This window comes from Penaeus chinensis, chromosome 34 (genome assembly GCF_019202785.1).
Source record: "Penaeus chinensis breed Huanghai No. 1 chromosome 34, ASM1920278v2, whole genome shotgun sequence".
NCBI lineage: Eukaryota > Metazoa > Arthropoda > Malacostraca > Decapoda > Penaeidae > Penaeus > Penaeus chinensis.
In genome coordinates this window covers 24,052,752-24,067,751 of record NC_061852.1, presented here as the reverse complement: position 1 = coordinate 24,067,751, position 15,000 = coordinate 24,052,752, and the positions used below count along the sequence as shown (strand labels likewise).

Below are 15,000 nucleotides of genomic sequence, written 5' to 3'. Positions count from 1 at the left end.
CCCCAATTGCAAGGGAGGGCATAAATGGTGCCAGGGAGATTACGGGGAAAATTATGAATAAAGTATAGATAATTGGTCAATATTTAGTCAAATCCATGGGGATGTGCCCCTTGCCACCCTCCATTGGGGGCTGCTGCTTCCCAACTCTCTCCCTGACAACAAAGAATCTACCTTGTATGTACAGCAGGGTAGAGCAAAGGACAGACTTGTATCGGGTGCTCCTGCATGTCGGAGGAAGATTCATTGTTTTCAGTTGTTGGGGTTAGGGGATGGCAGTCCCCCAGGTAGGGGGTCATAGCCCTTTGCATTAGACAATGTAGCGACTTAGTCTGTGTATATTATTATTAGAGTGATGTATTTTGCGTATATGATGTATTTTTTGTATATTTACCCCTCAATTTCCCTAGAAACTTTCATACCCTTCCCTATTATTGGAGCTAAGAATGTGATGGTTTGGTGTGGTATCTTTGGCAAATGTCTTATATATATATGGGTAGTAGAGAGTGAGAGGTATCCATTGACTCCACTATTGTTTTGATCAGTTTTACAAAGGTATTTTGAATAATTAGGCTACCATCTATTCTCTTCAGCATCCAAATTACTGAAAATGTCCGATGGTTGCTTGGATTGAGCTCGAGGATCAGATTATTTATATGTGAGGTAACAGATCTGTGAAATTAGTGAATCTCACCAAAGCAAACATTTAAAAGATACACGTATGTTGTGTCACTGTGCCAAGTCTAACTAGCCACAACACAATTTCGTAAAAGTTTACAGCAGGACCACACCTGTCAGAGAGAAAGTCCTCAGCTTGAGTGAGCTAACAGATGAATCCCGTCAATAAATGTACCAATTACCATAAAGAGCATTGTTTGAGCCAAAACCTTCTTAACCTGGGGTGAAGTCCCTGGACCCTTTCCAATTGCCATATTTCCCTAGGCAGGGGCTCTGCTGCCAGACTCCCTTCTGGTTTCTCTCTAGCTGATATCATCCTTTTGTATATTAAGAAAAAAACAGTTTGGGAATATGATTTGATATCAAATAAGGAAATGGTCCAAGATCTATATATATGGGGGCTTGTTGGCTATTATTGACGTGTGGAGGCTGTGTCAATCATAGATCACAACCAGTTTCAAATGGATTTAGAACATAATTTAGAGCTAGAAATTTATCAGATATAAAAGTAGAAAATCACTCTTTGATTTTGTGATTATTATTGTTCTAATGCTTACACTGTTAGACATCATTCTGACAGTTTGTTTTTTTTCATGCATATTCTGTACTACTATTTTATATATATATATATATATATATATATATATATATATATATATATTTAATACAGATGTATAATACAGATGTATAGAAAATAATGAATATTGCATCCCAGCATTTCCTATTTTAAAGTCTTATTTAATATCTGTCTAGGTATTTGGACAGTAAATACATGAAGTATAAAAGTAAAATAAAAAAATGAATGAATGATAAGAAGGACAGTTTGGCTGCCTCAAAAGATTTATTTTCTATATGCAAAGATGTCCCCGTTTTATCTAGATATTTCAGTATAAATGTGAGGTCTAAATTATGAAGGATTGGAAATATTTATTTGGCCTTTCTTTAATATTGTTGTCTAGATATGTAGAGGATCTGCATCATATTATTTCATAGAGTTTTTCATTAAGATATGTCAACATGTCTTTCTCATGGATAGCTCAGACAAAAAAAAAAAAAAAGAAAGATTTTTTTTTTTTTTTTTTATTCATCTACAAAATGCAATTTTATTTATTGAAATTTAATCATCATCAATATAACGAAAATTATTATACCGTTGATAAATGCTTTGGTAAAAGTCTTACACGTAATGGCACTGATGGATTGCTCAGGTCCGTGGAATTTAGTGTGATCCATCCAGAAAGACACATTTTAGTTATATTGTCATAGAACCAAGTTTACCTAATCTTTTCAAAATTGGCTTTGGCATCGTGTATAGAAAGAGTTCGTTTTATATCCCTTTTCCCCTTCAATCTAGGGTTTTGCTTGATTGGCTGACTGGTGTGCACAGCCTGGCACTTGGCTCAGATTGGTGCAGGAGAGACCTGTCACCTTCATTAAGGAGAGCCTGAGTGCCAGAGATGCTTATTTGAAAATGCAGAACTCGGGGAGTAAAGATGAACAGATCCGCTAATAAGATTTAAAAGTTTTTATTTCTATTTGTATTTCTGGTAACGGATCCTTATAATACTGACAGCATAGTAAAATGATAACCTTCAGCATTGATGAATATGATAATGGGCATTGTGATCAGTGTCAATTTGCTCATAGAAATGATTTTACTAAGATTTTCTTTCTTGATTATTTTTGATTGCATAAAAGCTAAAATGATTATGATAGTAGTAGTGAATATGACTATCACGATTAATAGTAGTGTTGGTATAACATCAATGTGAATTACACTCGAGGCCTTTGTAGTTTGCACCTACTTTTTCATATGTCCCCTCTGAAAAGGTAGTGGTGTCACCCCACTTAATTCAAGGCCTTTTCTTGACTACTGAAGAAACTACTCCTTTAATGTTTAAATATTTCAATTTAATGCAGCGTCGACGACCTTTCCCGGAAGGTCTACTGATTCAGGTAGGCGTCAAGTCGAACTACCTTTTGAGAACCTGCTTTAGGACTGCACTGTGGAGACTTGCATAAAAGATATTTAAGAGAAGAACAAAAATCCTGAGGAAACACATTTGAACTTTATGAGATTTTTATTTTTTAAAGACGGAACTAGTGGTGCATTTCCACAGTGCATTTCGTTATTATTTTCTGATTCTGTGCTGATAATTTTCTGAAACTTTGTTTGTATTATGCTGATATTTTGCCCACATATGTATTATGCTAGTTATGAATGACATGATTATTTATTTCCCCTAAAGCACACACTTATAAGATCCTTTTGAATATGATACATTCCTGTGGCACCATTTTTTTTTTCTTTTTCTTTCTATAGATATTTATACGCAAGTTTTTTCATACTGAATGCCTCCAGTGGTATAGGGAAAGGAGGAGCATGGAACACCATTCACAGAAACAAGAAGGGATAAATATGTCAAAGGGGATAGTTTTTACTGAAGCACTTGTTTTTCTCTGTTCATTGCACAGAGTAATGATTATTCAATTCTAAAACCTTTTCAACAGCTGTGATTCTATTGTTAAACCCTCCCCCCAAAAAAAGAAGCACAAGGAAACTAGAATTCATCTCTGAAAACCCCAGGCAGTTCACAACACTGTAAAGATGGTAGGCAATTTTCCCATCAGAGTATGTATGTAACGGAAGTGTTTAATTGCCCACTAATCCTCCCATCTTTTACAGGTGGAATTGCCTCTCTTGTTTTGAAGAAATTCTGGAGGCTTTAGGATTTTTACCTTTATTTTCTTTTTATTTAATTTTAATTAACTTGCCGCACCATCTCTTTCACTGCTTTGAAACATAAAGCAACACTATATATACTTGTTCTTTTAGAAAATGTATGAATGAGAATTGATAAAATCATATTGCAGATCTTAGTATGTGTTTAGATGCTTTATCCTCATCAGAATTGTGTATATATATTCACATTGTGGAAGTATTAATTCTATTTCATATCTTTTCTACATTTGATACAATAAACTCTTTTTCCCATTTTTTCTCTTTGTGAAGAAAGCCCTCCAAAATATAACCTCTCTTGTCTAGGAGGCATAAAGATTTTGATGTAGGTAGGGTAGTGTTAATGGTATTTTGGACAAATTTTGATTGTCCATCTGATGGTTCATATATTTTTTATCAAGTGGCCTTTAAAAGATGTGGTGAATGCTTTCATAAATGAATAAAGCCTCCAGATATTTAGAAATGTGATATTAAGAATTCAGAATATCCATAGATATGCTTAGAATATCTGTGCCTGTTGACTCAATTTTACAGTCAAGAGTTCATTTTTCCATATTATGAGGATTTGTTCTAGTGTGCAATGTAGATGCACATTCTGTGAAGCAATCATAAATGTTTTTAGATTATTGTTAGATATTGTATTTTTAGAATTCTTAGTGTAACTGACACCAGTGGTCCTCAATCCTTTGCAAGCTCTGAGTCATGTTTGTCATTATCACAACCTTAGAGGCAGATGTAAGTAGTACTTTTGACCCCATAGATGTGGGTATCCTTTATATACGTCATGGTGCTTTCAATGTTTCCACCTGGCATCAAGGGGAATGTTATCTTGTTGACAAAATTGCCATTACTAGAGTGTAAGCCTTAAACATATTGTTAAACCATCAGCCATTGAAAGATTAAAACACAGCTATTAATGATATTGTCTTGAGGTACCTTTTCTGAAGTGAATTGATTAATTGAATTCGTGTAGCAAATTAGCAACACATTTTATGACATTCAGATTCATCATGGATAAAACTTTGAAAGCGACAATCTACTTAGAGAGTCGATGTGTTTTGCAGCTTCGTTTTTTCATATACTGCACAAATGATGCGGATTAAAGTAGTGAATCTTAGAAATCATCTTCATAATTAGAGGAATTAATTTGCATTCATAATTTGCAGTTATATAGAGTAATTAAGCAAAATCTGTATATAAAAAGAAGTGTTATTAGCAAAACTACTGAAAAATAACTGGTGGTAACTTGGTTGTTACTGCTTCCAAAAGATAAAGGTAGTGTTGTTAGAGATACTAAAGAAGTACTTTTTATCTTTGTGTAGATGACAAAAATAATTTAAGAAAAGCAGAATAGCAGTTGCAGATTTAAATATTTCTTATGATCTTATTAAATGTTATTAAAATGTAGTCTGGAATTTTGTATGATTTATCAATGCATCTTGGATATTTTATATTTTGATAGATACATGAGCTTTGTGATATGGGCCATAAGGTGTGTGTTGAAGACCACTGAGTTAGAGCCATTGTTATTGTTCTTAGATGTAGGTTTTTTGGTACACAAGCACTAAGAAATTTAAGGAGGAAAGAAGAACTTAGAAAAAATAAAAATAAAACAGTTTTGAATTAAAAAGGACACATCACTTTGTTGATATTATTTTTCTAAAATCTTTCCTCTTTATTGGAAAACTAGACATGTGATTAACCACCATTTTACTGCATTTTTTCACCAGAGGACAAAGATAGGAAATTTGAAGATAAAGAAGGTAAGAGATAAGGTTTCTCAAATACCATGCATCTTTTTCTTGCCTTATCTCGGTGCTTTCAGATTTATTTTGATATCTTGCAATGCAGTTTCTTGCGTATTATGTTGGGTAATGGCTGGAGAACGAGAGAGCTTTTATTTGCGGAACTTTTATGTGGAGATTTTTATTTATTTTACTGGATTATATTTTGCATGATATAATAGCTTATATCTGTTTTTGTTTTTTTTGGGGGGCAGAGAAAGTATTTTCAGAATTTTTCACTCGTAAATATTTTAAGATATATCTTTAGATATTTTTCCTTCAAGGAGCTAAGATCAATAGTTATTAGTTACAAAGTTAGTGTTTTGATCAGAACTGAAGAACTAATTAAAGTATTTTTGCTTCTGTTTTTTGGCTGTATTTAAGAACTTTTTTGCCATTTTTTTTTGTACCTGTAGCAGATGAACTGTGAGACTGAAATAGCTTTGTAGTCTGCAAATATACAGAATCATAGAGATGCAGAAGTAGATATTAGCAAACAATTTCATGTAACTTTTTAACTTGTAGATTAGAAACTTTATTTTGCATGGAAAGTATGTGTATTTTTTTAGAAATGATAGATCCATACAATTAATATTTGATTAGAATTTCAGCACGTAGTGTTCCTTGGCAAAAATATTTTTTTTCTAGTTTCTATCTAGTAAGAATATTCATCACTGCACAGTGTAGAGTAGTCTCTTTTATTATGCTCTCTAGCAATACAGTTATGTGGCAGTTAGCACTCTTGCATGGGCATTGCCTTTAGTAAAAGATACAGGGAGAAATATCTAGAAGCCTGAAGCTGTCTTTTCCTGAGAGGTAATTAGGGTTTCATATTCAACAAAAATATTTCTATTTTTCTTTATATAGAATTTTCTTCCATTGTTGCTTTTTTGTTTTCATATATTTTTACCTTTACAAATTTGATCATGTATGTTACAAATGAAGTCTGTTTAAAAAAAAATATCCAGCTAAAGGTCAGATGAAAAAGTAACTTAAATATTGGGTTTCAATTTTAATCTTCTTCAGGGGAGGTTCTGTGTGATGTCTCACTTTTAACTGAGCTGTCTTCCCTTTTTTGAAACCTTTTTGAAATTCAAATTTTGGAATGTCAACCAGTTGTACAGTCACATTCCTTACAATGCCCTCTGCATCTTTTGTTCAGAGAAAAGACAGAAATCACAATGAGCTTGGTTTAGACCTGAGGAATTATTTGCAAGTTGTCCCTTCTGCAGAGAACCTCTTGATAATGCTGTTTATTAATAATATATTCTTCTTGTCCCTATTTATGATGCAGTACATCAGTGACTAACCCTTGGTTTCTCAGTCTTACCCAAGCCAATACTATCACCAGTGTTTGTGGTATTCAGGAAGTCAAGGTTGTTATTGGTATATACCAGGCTTATGGTAAAGGTCTTGCTACTTAATTGAAAGATACTTGGGCATAAATTTTGAAATGACTTGTACAGAACCATCATTGAATTCTACATCATCAGCAGTTTCTTGGACAATTGTCTGATAATGTTTCATAAGTAAATACATTCTGTATTAACTGCTGTTTCAGTTTATCATTTTTGTTTACTTCCTTGAATATTATTTTAATACTTTTAATTGTTACCCTTATTATTATTAATATTATGGTAATTGAAATGTTATTAACAAGAGCCCTAGCTATGAAAAAAAAGATTTTCTGGAAATTGAGGAAAAGTGTAAATAGGCAAGATTAGGTGGGACTAGTAATTAATTCCTTTGTGATTAAACCCAGGTGAAGCCAGGTATTTGCTAACAAAATTCATAAACTGAAATTCAATCACACTGGATATGGTGTGTATATTTGTTGTTTCAACATCAAAAAGTTGGAAAGTATAACTCCCATAGTGTCATTACAGACCAGTTATTGTATCTTGCAAATTGTAGGAGCTTAGTTTTCACCAAGCTTTTGGCACAACATGATGCAGTTATGCTGCTTTATGTTTTCTTTCACTCTATAGAAGTGAAAATTAAAAGTGCACCTGCAGCTCAATCTTTTTGACTCTTTGAATCGCTCATTTGGTGAGGCTGCCAAAAGTAAGGTGAGGCTACATGAAATTCATGTGCAGTAAAGCCAACAACTTGTAAGGGCATTTTACCTGTTACTTTGCACAAAAAAGTAAAAGCTGGATATTTTGTTTAACAGATCATGTGTGTTATGATGTCCAATGGGACATATTTTAGATATTAAAAAAGAGGATTATTAAGATTTAACAGTTGATAAAGGAATCCACTCTAAGTGTAATGTAATTATTTTATTTTACACTTCACAAGAATGGTATAATTATTTTCCCACTGTTTTCCAGAGTGGCAAAGATGGCATCAGAAAAGAGCGCGATACATTTGGGGAGCTGGACGTGCCCAACAGCAAATACTATGGGGCTCAGACTGTACGATCCGTCATGAACTTCCCCATTGGTGGAGAAACGGAGCGAATGCCGGTAAGTGTCGGGTATAATTTTTAAAAATAATTAATTAATTAATTAGTTTTGTTTCTTTGTTTGTTCTTGTTTGTTTATTTATTTATTTATTTATTATGGAAATTTTAGGGCTTTTTTCCCCCCCCTCTAACCCAGCAACTGTGCTAGTTTTTTTCCCACCTAATGCATTAATGGATGATGGCAAAGGGGCCTATTATCTAACCATATGGAGCAGTAACTTTCTTTCCCTGCACCTTTGATCCCACACAGTATTCATATGGGCATAAGTGCCCATATATGTCTTATCTCCTGAATTTATGCTGGTTTTATTTTTTTTTGTACTTTTTTTCTATATTCCAGCATGATATGCAATTAATTGTATTTCCATCAGTTTATGATAGAGGATCTCATCAGTGGACAGTGATTTGTTTGAATAATAACAATTATATTTGTCTTTAGGCTTTCATTCACTTTATTTCTCATCTGTTTCATTTATTTTGTTGAATCTGGCAGTTGAGCTTAACATTTTACTTGATTGTACTTTCCAAGGCTCAACAGTATGTATGTCTGGGATGATGGTTTGTTACTGAGAATAGGTGTCTGGGACATTTTTAGGTGTAGAAGTTTCTTTCATTATCTATGTGGGGTTGAAATGATTAGACTTTTCACCTTTTACTGTAGCATTGATGTTTGACCATTATTGGATACAGCCAGTTAGACATTTAGTGGTTAACTGCTTGTTTTCTCACATTTTTGTATTGGTAGACCTGGGACATACTCTCTTCTCTCACCAAGTGCAGAGTATATACTTCCATTAATGCATTTCTCAGGTCAAGGAAGATGACAGAGAAATATAAGACTAGTTATTGGTAGATATCTGTTCCATTTTCTTTGCAAGACATTCTATGTAGCTTCGGCTACATTATGTTCCACTTTGGTGAATTCAGTCCAGATTGCATTGACTGTCAAACACCTCATTTGGAGGCATTTTAATTTTTACCATATTTTTTTCATATTTATTTGGTTCCCATTTATCACTTTTCTCTTTGCACTTATTACATGCTTCTTCTCTCTTTTGCAGTTGCCAGTGATTAAGGCCTTTGGGGTACTGAAGAAGGCTGCAGCAGAGGTCAACCAGGAGTTTGGTCTTGATCCCAAGATAGCTGATGCCATTTCCAAAGCAGCTGATGAAGTGATCAGCGGAGAACTCTATGGGGAACATTTCCCTCTTGTCATCTGGCAGACTGTAAGGTTTATGGGTTTCAAAAATGTTCTTCTTCTTTTATTGAAATTTCTGTTTTGCTTTCCTCCTCCTCTTTCTTTTCTTCCTTGTCTACCTCTTCTCCTTTTTCCTTATCCTCCTTTTCCTCTTTTCTTCCTCCCTTTCCTCTTCTTTTCTTCCTCTCATCCCATCTCTTTCCTTCCTCCTTTTCCAGCCTTGTTTTCCTTTCTTGTTTCCCTTCCTCATTTTCCTGTTCTTCCTTTTCTTAGCCTCCCCTGGAAATTACAGTTGACAGATATCATTTTGAATATAAGGAATGAGAACTGACAAAGTTTTAAGGAAATTGACAAAATGTTTGGTGGTTGAAGGCCGTGAGCAATTGGTATTCTCTCTCTCCCAAGGGATCTGGAACGCAGTCCAACATGAACACCAATGAAGTAATTGCCAACCGTGCAATTGAAATGTTGGGAGGAGAACTTGGGTCAAAATCACCTGTTCACCCCAATGACCATGTGAATAAGAGTCAGGTGAGTTTTTGAAAATTGTTCAAAATTATTGTTGATATTATTGTTTATTTTTGGTTTGAATTTTTTCACACTACTAACAATATAATTCTAGTTATTAATGATGTTACTTCTGTTAATTTTTTGTTATGATCATTATTACTATTGTTTGATATTGTTAATTTTTTATTGAATTGTTCCATTCTTATTTATTAATGTTTATTATTTGATATTATGTATTCTTTGTTAGTTGTAGATATTAGTCATTATGGATTATTCTAAATTATATTGTATATTTTTGTTTCTTTCACAATTAGCTTATGGTCCAAAGACAAAGGAAAGCTAGTCTTATTTGTCTATTTATTTATTTTCAGAGTTCAAATGATACATACCCAACTGCCATGCACATTGCCACTGCAGTCGAGATTCACAACACACTGTTGCCAGGCCTTGAAGCCTTGCATAAGGCCTTGGATGCAAAAGCCAAGGAGTATGCAGACATTGTAAAGATTGGCCGCACTCACACGCAGGTATGTAGATTGCACGAGATGGTGACTTGTAAAGTCATTTTGCAAATGTAGAGATGAGAGAGGATGGTCATAATGAAGTGCATGGAATAAGACGGGGGAGAAAATTGAAGAATGTGAAGTTACAGTTGGATGATCTGCAAACATTATTATATGGATTGATTGTTTTGAATACATAGAAAATGTATGCATCATGTATGTTTCAAGTAATTTTTTTTTTTTTTATCTATCTTTCTTATTTATTTACTTTTGTTAGGATGCTACACCCCTAACTCTTGGCCAAGAGTTCAGTGGCTATGCACAGCAGATTGAGTTTGGCATTCAGCGTGTGAAGGCCTGTCTCCCACGCGTCTACATGCTGGCTGCTGGAGGAACCGCTGTGGGCACAGGTCTCAACACCAGGGTTGGGTTTGCAGAGAAGGTGGCTGCAAAGGTAAACATCGGTTATTGGCTTGCATGTGTTCACTTTTTGTAAGGACATAACATTGTTTTGTGGGGAAATTAAATTTAATTTTTAATTTTCTTTATTTGATAGGATTAAGATTGTTCTTGGCTGGATAGATTATCTTTTCATTTAGCAGAACAAGACCCAGTCAAAACTTTATAAGCACAGAATTTCATAAGATTGTTTTTCTCAAATAACTCCTCAAATCCTCCCCCTCCCACTATTCCCCAAGGTCTCGCAGCTTACCGGCCTGCCCTTCGAGACTGCTCCGAACAAGTTTGAGGCCTTGGCTGCCCATGACGCCATGGTTGAGGTCTCGGGCGCTCTTAACGTCATTGCTTGCTCCATCATGAAGATTGCCAATGACATCCGCTTCCTTGGCTCTGGCCCTCGCTGCGGTCTGGGAGAGCTCTCCCTGCCAGAGAATGAGCCAGGTTCTTCCATTATGCCAGGTAAGGCAGCTGGGAGGGGGTGGTGGGCAGGGTCATTTATTCAGGTACATGAATTTTGACATAATTATATTTTAGTTGATATTTTACTGCTTTTTTTTAGACAGATGTTTGTTTAGCTATTATTTCTTTACTTGTATAAGATAGTGATTTAAATTGTAAAAAATCCTGTATGTCAGTTTTCCTTACATGTGATTTCTTGGTATTCTTTTCATCTTTTAGGTTTTGGCACTGATTAAAATTGTAATGTACAGTGGGACAAGGCAAATAATCATCTTGAAAACATTGCAAGTATTGTGAGATGTAGAGGATAGAGGCCATAAAGATAATTAACTTGAAATTAACAATATTGGATCAAAGCATAAAGTGATGAAGAAGAGGAATTATTAAGAGCATTGCAAATTGTTTAAACCAAAACCATTTCCTAATTATGCTCATGGATGCATTGCAGGCAAGGTCAACCCAACCCAGTGCGAGGCCATCACCATGGTTGCAGCTCAGGTTATGGGCAACCACGTGGCAGTGACAGTGGGTGGCTCCAATGGACACTTCGAGCTCAATGTTTTCAAGCCCATGATGGTTGCCAATGTGCTGAGGTGAGATGTTCAGTGTTTGCAGTTGATTGATAGGGAAAGAAGTGTGTGAGTGAGTGTTCAAGGTAAGATGTGGAGTAATGATATTGATATTATCTTATGCACCAGAGTTTCCTTTTGTTGTTATTTCTTTACTACCTTTGACAACCTTTTTCACAAATATCTTTCCAGTTCTAATGTTGATTGCATAGATTGTATTACCAATATGATTTTTTTGTATGATATGCCTTGACACCTGATCTTTCTTCCTTCAGGTCCATTCGGCTGCTTGGTGACAGCTGTCATGCATTTGTCAATAACTGTGTTGTTGGCATTACAGCAAACCAGGAACGTATTGACAAGCTCCTCCATGAGTCACTTATGTTGGTGACTGCCCTCAACCCTCATATTGGTTATGACAAGGTTTGTGTTTTTGTGGTACAAATAGGTCTTGATTTACAGTAAGAGTTTCATACCTGAATCCAAATTGTAATATGAAATAATATAAAATAATATAAAATGAGACCGTTACTCCCATAAGAAATAACAAAAAAAAAAAAAAAAAAAAAAATCCCAAACTCCTGCCCAGACTTCATGGCTCAAAATTAATAGAAATAATTGAATTTGGTAAATTAAAAAAAGAATAAATGATGTAAGTAGTGTAAATTATTGTGCACATTAATACAATACAGACATACTCGCTTTAATATAAGAGAGAAACTTTACACAAGAATTACACAGCATTTATATGCTTTCAGGCTGCAAAGATTGCCAAGACTGCACACAAGGAAGGCTCAACGCTCAAGGCCACAGCACTTAAGCTTGGCTACTTGACGGAGGAAGAATTTGACAAGTGGGTGAGACCTGAGGATATGCTGGGACCCAAGTAAAAGACAGGAACAGCCAGAGTGAGCATATATTCAGGTAAACAAAGTTCATTATTTCTTAAAGATTTCATTGGTGATGGTTATAATGATGAGAATTAAAATGGTGGTACAATAAAACCAGGATTTTGAAACATTTGTGCTTATTCAAAATCTGCAAATTTATTCTAATGTGTTTGTTTTCTTTAATGATGACTATTTAGTATTTACTCTTTAAATGCATTGATAACAAAACAGTGACCTACTCCCAACTGCAAGGCCTTTGAACAGACAAAATATTTCTTGGTAGCAATATGAATAGCAAATTTTGTTTGCAGCTGGTGACTGTTCATGTTAATTTGCTGAAGTTTTGATACTTGAACTACAAGGAAAAAGTTGTACAAAATAAGCATTTACTGTACTTGGTAAATGTTAATGATAATCGGTAATGATAACCATAGGGGATGATGGAAATAGTAACTATTTTTTCTAATTATGACAGTGATTATTACACTTTTTTTTTTCATTCCAGGTACTTGTATGATCTACACATTCAGCAAAGAGCATTAAAAGAGATGATGGATCAAGACGGGACCGCCACGGTTATAGGAGCATATACATAGTTGCATATAGTTTTGTAAATCTGCACATCATAAAACAATGTTTGAAAAAAGACATTTATGTGGAAGAAATTTTTTGAATGCTCAAAATTCTGTATTGTTTTATAATATATTACAATTTGTTCAGGTTGTAAAAGAAATGGTGTTTTGATTCCAAGGAAGTCTTCGATGGTGTACATAGAATATCTTTATAACGATATTGGAGTACGAAACCCCTATTTTGCTGCATAAATAATAAATTGAAAAATGGTATATATATCTTACTAACCTTTTTATTTATGTTATAATGAAGTTATAACTCAAGAGAAGGATATGAGAACTGACAAATTGATGTAAATTTTAATGTATATATTCTCAAAAAGAAATATTTTATTAAATTGATTCTCATATAAGAGGTAGGCATCTGTTTTGTTGAAAATGCTAGTATGTCTTTACCTCCTTGGTACAAAAGAGATTTTTGAAAATTAAAAACAAAGTTAATATATCCTTGTTCTAATTCTAAGCTTATAAACCCAGGGAGTCTTGAGAAATTTTTGGTGGAAGTGTGGCATTAAATATATTAGTTTCTTAAACATTAGAATTCTCTAAATTTGTTTAATCAAAGTGGTCAAATAATTAATAATATGGCAGCAGATAACAAGACTGAACAACGAATCGACCAACACCGCAGCACCCTCCGACGACATGACACGAGGAGCGCCTTCATGTTCATGGTCCCAGGCTTCCATCATAAAACAGGGCCCACCCCCACGACAAAGGAAGATGGTAGAAGCGGCATACATACACTCTACTAACACCTTTAACACCGCAACGGGGAGCCACGAACTAGCCAAGGTCGTCGTTCAGCTGATCACCGACGTGACCTGACCACCTAGTACATATATATACTTCTATGTATCTTATTCTATATGCCCTGATGAAGCAGTAAATGGGAAAAGGTCTTCGGCATATTCGTGTGTTTTCCTGTACTTCCCTTCGTTGTTCTACTTGCAAGACTGTTTATGTATATTCTTTACTCCATAAAGGGGTTTAGGTCCAAAACTGGGTGATGTAGCTTTAAAAATGTAATAAAAGATTTTAAACAGTGGAACCACAAATAAACAAATAGAAACTGATAAGGATTTAAACTGCCAGGTCCAGGTTTCTCAACTTGTTTTTGAGTCCTGAAACCCAAGCTATAGCATCAACTCTGGTCTCTCTGGCAACTCCATTCCTGTCAAACCTCATCCAACCCTCAATGCTTGTACTGGAACTGTCTCTATCTCCCCAGTAATCTGCCCTATCTATAACAAAAATTGGTCAGATTGTGGAGAAGACTTGCTTGCCTGTATGATGTAATATCAGTACAGTGCTACTCCATTTCTCCTAGAGGGCACTGTAAGGACCCCACCAACATTGCAAAAATTACTTTCCGTATACTTGACCTTCCCTTTAATGCTTACATTGGTGGAGAATCCCTCGTGGTCCAACCATATCAACCTCCTCCCCGTCAGTGTCAAAATTGTTAGCGTTTAGGACATCCTGCCAAACACTGCTGTTCCACAGCCTGATGCCGTCTATGTGCTTAAAACAGCTCTGCACAGTCATGCACATGTGCCAACTGTTGTGGCCCCCATAATGTATTTTATGGAGGCCACCCTGCCTACAAGTTTGAGTCTGAGGTGGTAACTCAGATTCAGACTTGGTCTCATTCTACATGAAGCCAGACAGGAAGCACGTCGACTAGGTTTTTCCCTTACTCCCTACTCCAGTAATGTCGCTCGCTCTGCCCCTCCCCCTCCCTCCCAAGATGTTCCTACACCCTCCCCTATATCCATCCCTCCTACATCTTACTTCCCCACTTGTACCTCCTACCTTCCCCCAGTCAAATTCTTTTGCCGTTCTAAATCCAGACACTTTAAGTACAACTGACCCCATTACTCATTTGGAGATATATACTACATCTGCATTTGCACGCCATGAATCCGTATTAGTCATATTCTTTGACCTAGAAAAGGCATATGACCAACTTTTGTCCTCTCTAGACATACACGGAAACATGGGTGTCTTTATAAAGTCTTTCCTCTCCAAACGTACTTTCCAGGTCAAAATTGCCTTTTCCACATCATCACCCTTTCCTCAGTTCGAAGGCGTCCCACAAGGCAGCGTGTTTA

The 15,000-nt window shown here is 35.3% G+C and overlaps 1 protein-coding gene across 6 annotated transcripts in view; it reads left to right on the top strand.

Annotated features, from left to right (window-relative positions):
* The window catches only part of LOC125043480 (fumarate hydratase, mitochondrial-like), a 14,183-nt gene extending 1,084 nt beyond the window's left edge, over nt 1–13,099 (top strand). For 2 of the 6 annotated variants that reach the window (XM_047639576.1, XM_047639575.1), the window contains exons 2-12: nt 3,187–3,286; nt 7,533–7,667; nt 8,728–8,892; nt 9,270–9,395; nt 9,746–9,901; nt 10,155–10,331; nt 10,576–10,795; nt 11,244–11,388; nt 11,640–11,787; nt 12,123–12,288; nt 12,760–13,099. In XM_047639576.1, the coding sequence (XP_047495532.1) occupies nt 3,284–3,286; nt 7,533–7,667; nt 8,728–8,892; nt 9,270–9,395; nt 9,746–9,901; nt 10,155–10,331; nt 10,576–10,795; nt 11,244–11,388; nt 11,640–11,787; nt 12,123–12,254 (1,407 nt within the window). In that variant the 5' untranslated portion in view covers nt 3,187–3,283 and the 3' untranslated portion in view covers nt 12,255–12,288; nt 12,760–13,099. Of the gene's footprint in view, nt 1–1,812; nt 2,632–3,186; nt 3,287–5,145; nt 5,179–7,532; nt 7,668–8,727; nt 8,893–9,269; nt 9,396–9,745; nt 9,902–10,154; nt 10,332–10,575; nt 10,796–11,243; nt 11,389–11,639; nt 11,788–12,122; nt 12,289–12,759 lie in introns of those variants that run through there. The other 4 variants (XM_047639573.1, XM_047639574.1, XM_047639571.1 and 1 more) reach the window with 4 other exon arrangements.
* The last annotated feature ends 1,901 nt before the right edge of the window (nt 13,100–15,000 follow it).